The sequence below is a fragment of the Pomacea canaliculata genome, linkage group LG7 (assembly GCF_003073045.1).
Source record: "Pomacea canaliculata isolate SZHN2017 linkage group LG7, ASM307304v1, whole genome shotgun sequence".
In the NCBI taxonomy this organism is placed as follows: domain Eukaryota; kingdom Metazoa; phylum Mollusca; class Gastropoda; order Architaenioglossa; family Ampullariidae; genus Pomacea; species Pomacea canaliculata.
In genome coordinates, this window is record NC_037596.1 from 9,155,504 (window position 1) to 9,169,603 (window position 14,100).

At 36.3% G+C, this 14,100-nt stretch overlaps 1 protein-coding gene across 12 annotated transcripts in view; it reads left to right on the top strand.

Moving 5' to 3' along the window:
- Positions 1-14,100, top strand: part of LOC112567948 (mucin-5AC-like) — a 180,523-nt gene that overhangs the window by 11,356 nt on the left and 155,067 nt on the right. The window contains exons 15-16 of one of the 12 annotated variants that reach the window (XM_025244877.1): positions 113-148; positions 398-433. The exons of the other annotated variants lie outside the window; for them this stretch is intronic. Coding sequence (XP_025100662.1) covers positions 113-148; positions 398-433 — 72 coding nt within the window. The remainder of the gene's footprint in view (positions 1-112; positions 149-397; positions 434-14,100) is intronic. 12 annotated transcript variants of the gene reach the window in all.

Sequence of the window (14,100 nt, forward strand, 5' to 3'; positions counted from 1 at the left end):
TTAGGGCAGGACGTTCAAGTAGTTTTTTAAGGAAAGTCAATATGGCGTTTTGCGGTTTTTTAAAAGTAGATCATCCATTAGATCATTAATCGTTTTTTTCCTCCTTCCACAGTTCCAATATCATCAGCCCCGACAGCAAACACATCAGGTCAGTTGCTTTGTATCAAGTTGTATAGAATTGAAAGATTTTCTGTAATCTTTGTATCTGATTCTCTTTGTGTTTTTTACTGTTTTAGTATATGTATGTATATACACGACTATCTGTCATATATCCACTTACAGATGTTGCTGTTGTTGTATCTAGAACGTGCTTGTTTACTCTATTTGTCAGTTTTCAAAGCGATTTTGTGTAGTTTATTTTTAACTGAATTAGATATTTCATTGCTTTTGTCTTAAGGTCAAACAGCAACAGCCACAACAACAAGGACATCAGGTAAGTCATCTTTTGTCAAAAAGAGCATCAAATCAAATCAGACTTTATTGTCTGTCCGAGGAAGTGCACAACATAAAATTTTCTTTTGGTCACAAACACAAACACGTATACATACATAATATGAGCTGACATTGGAGCTGTGAAGTTTCCTCAGAAGGTACAGTCTTTGCTGGGCCTGTCTGTACACATGGTTCACGTGATCACTAAAGGAGAACCTTCTGTCTATCACTGTACCAAGAAACTAAAACAGCCCTCGGTACCGGCTGTCCTTTGACTTGGATTGGTGGGGAAATGGGGTGCTGCCATCTCTCCCACCGTGTGCTCACCCAAAGGCCATCTCCTCCGTTTGCTTAACATTCAGCTCCAGAAAGTTTTGGTCAAACCATCTTTCCAGTTTGCATCCAGTACAGTACAAAACATTTGGCACGGCGGGTGGGAAACGTCACGTATACATCTATTTGTCTGTTTGTACTATTTCTATACGCATAAACATTCATTCATGTGGTACAGATAGACGACAGCCAATGTTTAATAATAATCTCTATATATACGTCTTAACAATTTTGTTTGTTTATACAATAATATGTGCGTAATTGTAAAGATTTAAAAAATGTTCCTAGGTCCTATGCCAACAACTACAACAGCAAGTCCTTCAGGTAATTGTTGAGATTATCAGATTAATATTTTGAGCAGTGGTGCTAAGTCAAAAATATTCTGTTATGGTAGTATCATCGTTTAAGAATACACCCTTCTATTGTAGATTATATTGTGGTACTCTGATAACATTACTTTACGATGATAGTTTGCTCGAAATATCAATTGTAAAAATCCTGACTAATATTAAGTTTAATGTAATGACTACAGTGAACACGTATTTATATTATGCCTTAAAAGATGGGTTTTTTTCATTTAGTGGATCATCCATTTGTTGTGGCCCTATGCTCCTCGAGGAGTAACAAAAAATAAACATAGGCAAACAGATCGTCAATTAAACCTTTGATCCTCATATGTTTTTGTTTCTACAGTTATGACATCAGCAACCACGAGGGCAAGCACATCAGGTGAGCTACATTTTGCCATGATGTAGGGATATCAAAGTGTATTTCTGTACATCTTTGTGTCATTATTTATGTTTGTGTTTGGATTATTTGAGATGTATACGACTGACTGTCATATGAACATATATTGCTGTTTAACCTAAGACGTGGTTGTGCACTCTACTTTTTGAGTTTTAGAGCCAACATGTGTAGTTTTACACTCTATTTTTTCGGAGATAATTTGTAGTTTTACATTCACAGTTTTTATTGCTTTTCTTTTAAGGTCCAACAATAGCAGGCACGACAACAAGGACATCAGGTAAGTCACTTTTATGGAGTAGTGTATATGAATCTTAGTCTGTTTTCTAAGTTTTGTTTAGATATAATTATTTATACAAGTCATATAAATGTCTGTACACAGAGACGATCGTTTACATATGTAAATAGTTTATTTTGCTCAAGTGATTTTGCTAGTTTATACAATGATATGTGCCTAATATAAAATATTTCTTCATATTTTATTTATTTGCTAGGTGCGATACCAACAACCACAACAGCAAGTCCAGCAGGTAATTTTCGAATTTACCACATCAATATTTTCTATAAGGCTTCTGAGTCGAAAGTATTCTTGCTATGCTATTTAGTGTCGGCATTAGAGTTTACACTCTTATAATGTAAACTTAATGTTGCAATTAGTGATAATTGCAGCAGCTAGATGTTTAATTGAGTAAAAGCACTTTACAATAGTAGCTTCCTCCAAAGTACAGGTTAAAACACTTTACTACAATATTTAGTTTACTCCTGTCGCTACCTGATACATTCACTAATATTTATGTTATGCCGTTGAAGTAGTTTTGATTTGTAGGGAAGCCAATTTGGCATTTTCCGTTAAAATATTTGATCCTTATATTGATCTTGTTTCTATAGTTCCAACATCAGGTACCACAACGGCAAGCACATCAGGTGAGTTAGCTTCTATCAAGATGTATGGATAAAATAGTGTATTTCTGTACATCTTTCTGTGTTTTTGTTTGTGTAAAATGTGTTTGTGCAGCACCAATAGCAAGGATATCAGGTAAGTCACATTTATTAGGAAGTTTGCACATATCTATTTTTTTCTTTTTCTAAAATGTTTACGCGTATCTCTTGCGTCATGCGGAAGCATCATAACTCGACGTCTGGCAGGTCCCTCCAGCGAGCTCAAGATGTAACCACGAGCCGCATTCTGACACATCGGGTTTAGGGCGAGAGCTCACTCGATCTGTTTCAATCTCGTCGACACTCGTTGGTCCACGGGCAAACTACTGAAAGCGGACTACTAGTATGCTCGTAGAGCCTCTGCCCCACCAACGGATAGCATCATGGTCCTCTCTATGTACTAATCTTCTGTCGTGGGCTTCTGCCCGTGATGAACAAATGTTTCTTTTTGTTAAGCAGTGCTTTTTAGGCCTTGGTCACCCAAGGTTTGTTGTTAGGATAACACACTGCTTTGATGGACTGGTGCAATCAACACTATTTTACTCCTACTTTTATCTTCTAACTGTGTGTTAAATGTCTGTATGGGTATGTGAGCAAAGACAAATTTCTGTCCTCCTGGGCAGACAATAAAGTCTGTTTTGATTTGATTTTGATTTGATTTTGAATATATGCACCTAGCGACAACTGCCTTTGTTTTTATACATATATGTAGCCCTTAACGGAATTTATTTAATAATATGTAAAACGATTTTTAATTTTTTTTATTTCCTTGTTCGGATACTAACAACCACAAAAGAAAATCCTACATAAAAGTGTTAGATTATTAGATCAATATTATTGGAAAGGTGATTCCTGCATCTTCTTTATTGTCTATATATATAGTTAAAATAGTTTTTACCTTTTAAAAAAAGTATCTTGAATAAAATTATATTCAACATATAAATATTTAGTACTTTATTCTCGTGTATTTCAACAACTCACAGTTGTGTATAAATGATGACCATCTACAGAATTGACTTTTGTATGCAGTGTGCTCTGTCGATGCTCCCACTCTGAATGTTGTACCTGGGCAAGTTGGTTACCTGACGTCTCCTAACTACCCGTTCAACTATTACAAGTGAGTAGATGTTTCAAGTAACATTTATTATTCTATTCTATTTATTTACTTAACTACTTGTCCCCCGTTTTACAAGTAAGTGTATATTTCAAGTAACATTTATTATTCAACTTTCTTGGTGGTTTTATCAACAATTTAACAAGGTATCAGAGACAATAACTTTTGCAGGAACACCAACACGTATTGCCTATGACAACAAAGTGCTAATTACAGGTTTTAACAAACAAACTAGGCCTTGCACTGTTATAGTCTCACCTTAACAACAGGTGATTTCTTGTTTACTGTACAGCAACGCCGACTGTCGGTGGCTGATATTAGCAAGCGGTGGTTATGTTGTGAAGGTGACTGTCCTGAACTTCAATCTGGAGCCAAGCTGTGATTACTTGGAGTTATATGACGGTAAGGGTGAAACTGACACTGTAAGTGTTTTCACATTGGTAGGTTTGAGTTAAAGTCAATATCGTTCTAAATCATGAGCTGGTTACCATCATTTCAATTTGAAAATATCTAAAATGATATTATTTCACCATGTTCTGAGTTTTGACTCTGTAAGAAAGGCTTTAAGTCACGTGCTTTATTTTTATTTTGTTGATTGTGAATGCTTTCATTAAAACATATTTTTGTTTCACAATGTACGCAAACATAATATCTTAATATCTAATGTACGAATGTCAATTGAGTAGTACTTAAGTTAGAGAAAATTTTTAAAATCTGTCTGCGACAGGCGCTCAGCAATCCAGTTCATCCCTCATAATCAGGATCAGCTCCACGCCCTCACAGACAGTCTACTACAGCAGTGGGCAGTACATGTACATCAGGTTTTACACCGACTACTCCGTCACGTACTCAGGCTTCAGGCTGACATACGAGGCCATCAACCAGCAGTCTGTGTCCACGTCTGTGCCAACGTCTGTGCCAACGTCTGGTCAGTCTTTTTACCTTCTTAGACTTAATAATGTGGTCAGTAAAATAAATTTGTACATTTATTCATGTTTGTTCGTTATAGCATCAAAGAAACGATCCAAACTCCTTAAGCAATGGGTCAACCAGGCATTTTTCTCCCTTTGATAAACATAAATATGAACTGATTACATGACGACACAGTGCATGTAGCTCAGCACTCGTCATGAGGACTGAGGACTGTACTGCAGGGCCAAGCACCTGATGATGTAACCCTTCATTTTTCCTACAATGCCCATGCAAACACCTGTTTTTCCTTCTGATTTGTGGACCTGTGTTTGTGAGTAGTGGTCATGCGCTTTGTAGCAGCAGATCGTTCGCTCACAACTGTGGTCCTTTTTAGCCGTCGTTTGATTCTAACTTTCCTTTTGGTTTTCTGCAGCTGCTAATTTGGATTTTATATGTGTACTTTTCTGTAATATTTCTGTAATATTTCGGCGCGTTTCTCAAGGATTCGGATTTTGCGCGTTATAAGACTCCTTCATCATCATCATCACCTAGCGACAACTGCCTTTGTTTATATATATATATAGTCCTTAACGGAATTTATTTAATAATATGCAAAACTATTTTTATTTTTTTATTTCCTTGCTCCGATACTAACAACCACAACAGCAAGTCCTACATATAAGTGTTAGATTATTAGATCAATATTGTTGGAAAGGTGATGAGTCAAAAATATCTCGATTGTATTTTTTATCGTCGATGGTGTTTACACCATTCTATTGTTACTTTTTTTCATGCTCATCTTCACAACTACAGCTTCTAGATCTTTGAGCGAGTAAAAGGACTTTTGGATGATAGTATCCCCAAATATCAGGTTGAAACACTTTTACTACAGCATTTAGTTTAGGCATCCTCTGTGACCACTGAAAGTCGGTATGGCGTTTACTCAATATAGTACAATATCTATAAAATCTCTTAAATTTTATTGTTTCAATAGTTCCGTTCTCATCATTCACCACCACAAGAACATCAGGTGAGTCTCTTACTATTGAAAAAATATAAAAGTATATTTTTGTGCACATTTGTGACTCAGTGTCTATTTGTGCCTTTGACTATTTGGTAGGTCTATTAGTGAGTGTCATATATATATATGTGTTTGGCAGCATACTCCAATCAAAGTGACTGTGCAGACAATGGGTAGACCATTTGAGATATTTTTTGTATATTTTCGTTCGAAAGGATATAGGTATATTAACAGCTAACGATTTGAGATATATTTTTTAGAATGTGAACTTTAACTTTATGATTTCGATCCCATTTGCGGAATATCTGGTTTACTTTGTTTCTTACCTAAGCTCAGTAACAACAACCACAACATTTTTAGGACATCAGGCGAGTCGCGTGACATTTGTTTACTACTGATTTTAATTATATCTTTCTCATCATTTTTTTAGTTGGTAATCTACTTTTGTGTGTCTATATCACACATATATTTCTTTAAACTGATTGTATAGTGTTCGATCTATGTATTAAGTAGCAGGGTTTCTCATGCTGCATTTTTGTGTTATTTCCTAGTGACATCAGGTGAGTGGATGTCTCTGCATGTCTCGTGTATGTGTGATGGGGGCAGGGAAGTAGTATTATATATTTAGATGTTAGTGTATAAAGTAGACACATTTCAGATACATTACACACATTTAAATAAAAGTACATCCATAACAGTGAAATAGAATTAGGGAGAGCTCTAACCTATACCCTTAATGAGTTAAATATCCAGTTTCATTGGCCCCTCCCATCAGGACTTAACAACTTTACGTATTTTTGCAGTCAGTTGATAAATATTCCCTTCAGCAATAATGAAGCTGATTTATCATTGAATTAACAGTGACTGAATATCTACATCGCTCATAGAGTGTTAAGTCATTTTACACCAAAAAACATAAATGCACACAATGAATTTCTCGGAGTACCCAAAGCTTTTATTTTTCGAGCTCACTAACTTCAAGGAGAAGGGACAGCAAAAGATTCTTACATCTGCTTTTTTGTCTATATATATATAGTTAAAAATAGTTTTTACCTTTTAAGAAAAGTATCTTGAATAAAATTATATTCAACATCTAAAAATTGAGTACTTTATTCTCGTGTATTTCAACAACTCACAGTTGTGTATCAATGATGACCATCTACAGAATTGACTTTTGTGTGCAGTGTGCTCTGTCGATGCTCCCACTCTGAATGTTGTACCCTGGCAAGTTGGTTACCTGACGTCTCCTAACTACCCGTTCAACTATTACGAGTGAGTGGATATTTCAAGTAACATTTATTATTCTATTCTATGTATGTAACTACCCGTCCCCCTATTACAAGTGAATGGATGTTTCAAGTAACATTTATTATTCTACTTTCTTGGTGGTTTGATCAACAATTTAACAAGGTATCAGAGACAATAACATTTACAGGAACACCAACACGTATTGTCTATAACAACAAAGTGCTAATTACAGGTTTTAACAAACAAAGTAGTCCTTGCACTGTTATATTCTCACCTTAACAACAGGTGATTTCTTGTTTACTGGACAGCAACGCCGACTGTCGGTGGCTGATATTAGCAAGCGGTGGTTATGTTGTGAGGCTGACTGTCTTGAACTTCAATCTGGAGACATGCTGTGATTACTTGGAGTTATATGACGGTAAGGGTAAAACTAAGACTGCAGGTGTTTTCACATTGGTAGGTTTGAGTTAAAGTCAATATCGTTCTAAATCATTAGCTAGTTACCATCATTTCAATTTGAAGATATCTAAAATGATATTATTTCACCATGTTCTGAGTTTTGACTTTGTAAGAAAGGCTTTAACTCACGTGCTTTATTTTTATTTTGTTGATTGTGAATGCTATTCATGTTTCACTAAAACATATTTTTGTTTCATAATGTACGCAAACATAATGTCTTAATACCTAATATACGAATGTCAATCGAGTAGTACTTTAGTAAGAGATAATTTTAAAAATCTGTCTGCGACAGGCGCTCAGCAATCCAGTTCATCCCTCATTATCAGGACCAGTTCCATAGCCTCACAGTCAGTCTTCTACAGCAGTGGGCAGTACATGTACATCAGGTTTTACACCGACTACTCCGTCACGTACTCAGGCTTCAGGCTGACATACGAGGCCATCAACCAACAGTCTGTGCCAACGTCTGTGCCAACGTCTGTGCCAACGTCTGTGCCAACGTCTGGTCAGTCTTTTTTGCCTTCTTAGACTTAATAATGTGGTCAGTAAAATAAATGTGTACATATATTCATGTTTTTTCGTTATAGCATCAAAGAAACGATTCAAACTCCTTAAGCTATGGATCAACCAAGCATTTTTCTCCCTTTGATAAACATAAATATGAACTAATTACATGAAGACATTTTGCCACTAGGACATTGAGTCGCGAGACATTTGTTTATTTAGTACTGATTCTTATGATTCCTTTACTTGTTATTTTATATCGCTATATCATAATTTCCTTTCGAAGATATTATAGTTGTCGTTCTATGTATTTAGTAGCAACTATTTTCATACTGCATTTGTTTTGCATTCCCCAGGTACTACGACCACATCTACAACAGCAGAACCATTAGGTGAGTGACTTGTAGGTGGATGTCTATGCATTTAAATGTAGTGTAGGTGTGATGGGGGCATGTTTATTACATATGTGTTTGTGTGTGTGCAAAGTAGTCACATCGCAGCTGACTATAATGGAATATGCGTTACTGACATTTGAAACAAAATACATCCACAACAGTAAAACAAATTAAGGGAGACCTCTAACCCTAACCTTGACTTTATCAATTGGGAATGATGATGGCGATTACTTATGTTAGTTATAATACGTTTACAATGTTTACATCACGTGATATTTTGGAATTTAATGATCGAATGTGCAGAACATCCAGGTATAAACTCTACATACTTCTCATCTCTCTCTCTTTCACACCTGAACATGTGCAAGCACAGGACAACACATGCATATGCCGTAGAATTACTCATAGTTGCATTTGAGTTAATTTCTTCATGATTATTATGAAATCCCCATAATTTTTCTTATTTAATATATGATTGTTTACCATCATTTTTATTTTGTAGGTACAACTGACTGCTAAAAGTGACTTTTTCATTATAAACATAATATAACATAAAAATTGGACACATATTTAACAAGATATTAACTTATTTCTTCCTCATTAAGCTTTATAGAAAATTTACATTTGTTTGCTTACTCGCACGTGTTTCTATTTAAGCTTCTCAATCGTTTGCGTTGCGCTGTGTCGAGCACGCTCATTAAAGCCTTCCTCGTTTGTCATTTGATTTTACAATTGTGCTGGAGAAGGATACGACTGATGATATGTTTTTCACTGTGTAACAATGCTATTTGCAGACAGACCGTGTAGAAACCGTTTATGATGATGGTGATCTGGTGCTTGATCTGTGTTTAAGCTTTTTATCACCAGTCGTAGTTGGCTTTAATAACACGTGCTCTTGTATAGTTGGCACTGTTGTAGTGTAAAAACTGTTTCATAGCATCAGTTATCTTGGTGATAATTATCTGAAATAGTTACTTCTCTATGCAGTGTGTACTTCTAACGGGACAACTCTCACTGCTGTACCCGGGCAAGTCGGTTACCTGACGTCCCCTTACTATCCGTCTCTCTATTCCGGGTGAGTGGCTTCTCCAAAAGAAAATGTCATCTATTCACAGACTGTTACTTGCATATGAAGTTTAAGGTTTCCATAAGCCCTTATCAATCCATTATTGTAGAAAAAAATTTAACAAATCAGTTAGTGATTATCGTGCATTATCTTTTCCCTACTCTATTTCAGCTTCATCTCCTGCGCATGGACGATAAATTCTGCCACTGGCTATGCAATCAAGGCAACTTTCTTGAACGCTACTAATCCTGACTTTTACTTCTACATCGTGATTTATGACGGTAGGTTTTTTGAGATTACCCGATGACTGTAACTTTGCGTGTCTGTGTAGCTTTTGAAACTTTCTGAATTGTTGTGTGTGCCTTGCTGAGGCAACTTCTTGTGATTTCAAATGGAACCTCAGCTACTCTTTAACTGGGTTTTTATTTTAAAGTCTCATAACGGATTATTTTGCCTTCCTTAGGTCCGTCGGAATCCTCCCCTTCCATTGCCTGGATCTCAGAATCGACATCACAAGCCGTGTATTACAGCTCTGGACAGTCCATGTACATCACGTTTTTTAGCTCTGGTTTCAGCCAGAACTCGCTCTTCAATCTGACCTACGAGGCCGTCAATCAATCGTCTTCTCCTTGGTCTGGTTAGTAACATTTAGCTGATGGAAAAATGATATGCAACGTGTGATACTTGTCCGACTGAATCCATGTGTACATGTGCCTGTATCAACACATGATTGATGTTTGTTTTGGTTGTATGTTGACACCAGCTTAAATAAAGTCCTCAGATTCCGCGTTATCAGATATAAATAAAGATGATGCATGCAACAATCTGCTGAGTTTGGACTACTCGTTAATTATAACATAGAAGAAAATGCATATATAGATACTTACACACGTCGAGAGGGGAAAATAGAAGGGGTTAACCCATTTATTTAAAGTAAAGCACACTAAAAGTATTGCCGTCTATTTACAAACGCAAACTTCAGAATGTGTCTCTTTTCTTAACGTTCTTCGTTATTCGTATCCTCCGTTTCAAAAAATAATTTATTAATTATTATCTACTATAATTATCTAATCTAATTTACAAGGAAGAAGTCCGAATTTTATACCATTCCTTATACTTGATTGTAATAATGTAAGAAGGAAAATTTTTAACTTTCTTAAGTATAAAGTCAACCAGATATTTTTTACCATCGGATGATCGTAAATATCAACGAATAACATTTACTTGTCTAGATTCAAAAAATGTGCAAAGATGATTATTTCTCAGTGTGTCATTGAAACCTGCGAGGTCTATTGAATGTATATACATGTAATACCATTTCCGATGTGTATTTGCAAAAACAGATGTAACAGTAACCTAATAGCTACGTATATATAAAATCATCTAAAAGCATTTCCAATAAGAACAAATAATTTCTCGCAATACTTCAGCAGTTTTTTGTCTAGACTCAATAGCTAAAAGCAGTATTATGAGTATCAATATGTCATTAACACAGCATAAAGACAGATGGACAATGACAGACAGCAGACGCCTTTCCTAGCTTTCTTCGCATAGAGAATCATACGCACATTGTGTGTGGGTATATATATATAAGACCATTGACACATTGTGTATATATTATACACAAGTATAGACAACTTACCAGTTAGGCCGTTGTAAGCGACGGTATCTTTCAGTTTTCTTGATGTTAAATCTGTTTCTTTATTTTTATTTATGTCTTTACAGGTGTAATAGTTTCATACTCCATGCTGTCTAAGTGATAATTATCAGAAATGGTTACTTCTCTGTGCAGTGTGTACATCTAACGGGACAACTCTCACTGCTGTACCCGGTCAAGTCGGTTACCTGACGTCTCTTTACTTCCCGACTGTTTACAACGGGTGAGTTGCTTCTTATATAGAAAAAATCAGTCATACACACACTATTACCTCTACATAAAACTGCATATTACCGTAAGCTCTTAACGTGTGACATTGTGTAGAAAATATAGCAAAACCATCTAGGGCTGTATTATCTTGTGCATAATCTTTCCCTGACATCGTATGTTTACGTAACCTTTGTTATGATGAGTTCACTCACTACTCTATTTCAGTTTCATCTACTGCTCGTGGACGATAATTTCTACCAGTGGCTATGTCGTCAAGGCAACTTTCTTGAACGTTACTACTGAGTTCTTTACCTACATCGGGATTTATGACGGTAGGGGCATGATATTAACTGATGACTCTACCTCTACGTGTCTGTGTAGCTTGGAATAGTTTTTCAACTGTTAGTTGTGCATTGCTCAGGTAGATTCTTGTAGATTTCAAAGGAACCACTGTGATTCTATTTTAATGGCTTATGGCGGGGTACCTTGTATATATCGTTTGCTTTCCTCAGGTATGTCAGCCTCATCCCCTACACTTGCCTGGATCTACAGTGTGTCATCACCAACCGTGTATTACAGCTCTGGACAGTCCATGTACATCTGGGCTGCTTCCTACGGTCTCGGCCCAAACTCATTCCTTAGTCTCACCTACGAGGCCGTCGATCAACAGTCTGTGCCCACGTCCGGTCAGTAACAATAACTGCATTGCAACATGTTACACTTGTAGGACTTTATCCAGCGAAGGACTGATGACACCAAACCATTCAAGTTCTATTATTCCGAATTTGTATTTACATGTGTCTAGAGATGCTTTGATAAGCTCTTGACTTAACTTCCTGTCCGGACTATCAGACATAAATGTAGATGATGGATGCAAACAACGACAAGCTGCTATGTTTTGCACCCGTGACACTTAAGAGCAAGGCCTAGTCTTTGGGTCATGCGTTACTGTCAAAAAGAAGAGCATATGTATCTATATATACTTACACACGTGAAAAAATGCATAACCCTATTTTTTGAGTAAGGTTTTTATCCACACACAAGTAAAACGTTGCCATACATATTTTTGGGCACACATATTTTACAGTTAGGTTATCCATTTAGTTGATTACATTCAATATTGACCAAAAGCGCTTTAAAAGAATCCCATATCGACTTTCAAAAATGAATATTTCGTACCAACCTACAAAAGATAACTTGAGACAGGCGGATCTCCGTTTGCACTTTATAGGACGGTTACGGTTGAAAATCTGTTGACCCTATAGAGAGGTGTAAGCGTGACGTATCATAACACGAGCGAACGAACGACACACCTGGTTTGGTAGACCCGCTGTCTGACATGTGTGAGTAACATGCCGATCGAATATGTTATTTGTTTGGTCTTTAAAGTATGCCCTGGGGTAGATTATTAAAAATAGACATAAAGACTACATTTTTATGTTAAAAACCTTACGATTACAAAATCGCTGAGCGACTTTGATATAAAACATTTGCTTAATACAACAATCAAAGAACACATTTAACATTGACATTGTTTTGACTGTTTATCCACAAGGCGAGTGTGCAGAAAATGGGTAGATAATATGAGTTCTTCTTGTATCGTTCTTCAATTGCTGAACACCCTTCTGAAACAAGTTTCTATACGATAACTTTATCTGCCTTATAGTTATGAACGTAAAAATAGTACTGAATGTTTTCCCTAAACCTATATTACAAATAAAAACACAACATCATGTGCCTGGAGGCAACAGCCACAACTGCTAGGCGAGTCACGTGACATTTAATCAGTTTTGATTCTCATTATGTGTTTTTCTTATCACTGACAGACATTTATGTGTATAAAGACTGATTGCATTGCTTGTATTTTATATATTTACCACAAATATTTTGTATTTGTTGTTTATTACGAGTTACTAAGACCTCATATACAACAGCAGCGCCATCAGGTCAGTGTCGTATAGGCGGATATCAATTCATTAAGCCCATGACATGTCAGTCTCTCCCTAGGTGCCGTTGACGCCTCTGCCAGCCTGGTGGCACCTTAAACACCTTAAACCGTCTGCCACGTATAACAACCCTGCACTTCATATTACACCTCTGCACTGACACATACGCCCCCCTTTCTTGCAAAAGAGGTTTTTAGCAGTAAACAATTCACTCTAGAACCTCATTGGGGTCATTGTTTTCTCCCCATTAAGGTTACCGCCTGACAAGAAACCTTTCTCATGTTGTATTTGCTTTTTATTACCCAGATACTACGACCACATCTACAACAGCGGCGCCATCAGGTGAGTGTCGTTTAGGCGGATACCACTTCATTTAAGTCTTGTTTGTGTGTGATGGAAGTAGGGGAAGTGTGTGTTATTATATATATAACCCTTCACAACATGAACATAAAAAGAGAGCTCCATCTCTCGCTTTTCGTAAAATGGAAAAAAATAATAATGCGGAATATATAGCTGCAAGCTGTATTGCAAGAAAATAATCTTATTATTTGACAAAGGAAAAAGAAAAATTAACACTGACATTATATGTAAAGTCTTTTAACATTCAAAACATCAATGGTCACAATTAATTTATCGCAATCCTTCAGAAAGACCCGACAACTGCGGTAATTAATATCGTTCTTTTATAAAAGAAGGACAATGATAGAGACTTTGAAGAACGTCTTTTCTTACTTAGTTCATGAGTGCGAACTACCTCAACATTTTTAACATTTATTTTAATTCATATTTTTATTCACTTATTTACATTTCTGTCTCTTTTTATGTAAGCACACAACATCGTTCATCTTGTCTGCTGTGTGCTCTGGCAACTGTACATCTGTCTCCTTTTCTACTAACGTTCCTTTTGCCTTTTTTAAAAATTGCATGAAGATTCACCAAAAAAATCCTTACTACTACCATTTTGCGCCTTTGTAAGAAACTTATGGTTTCCCCTAGGCAAATGTTCTAAGGAAATGAAAAATATCTAACACCTGGACCTTAGTGTTCGGACACAAGAGCACTGTTATATGTGAATGACCAATGTACAATGGTATTGACTCATCTCGTTCTTGTAGTGTCT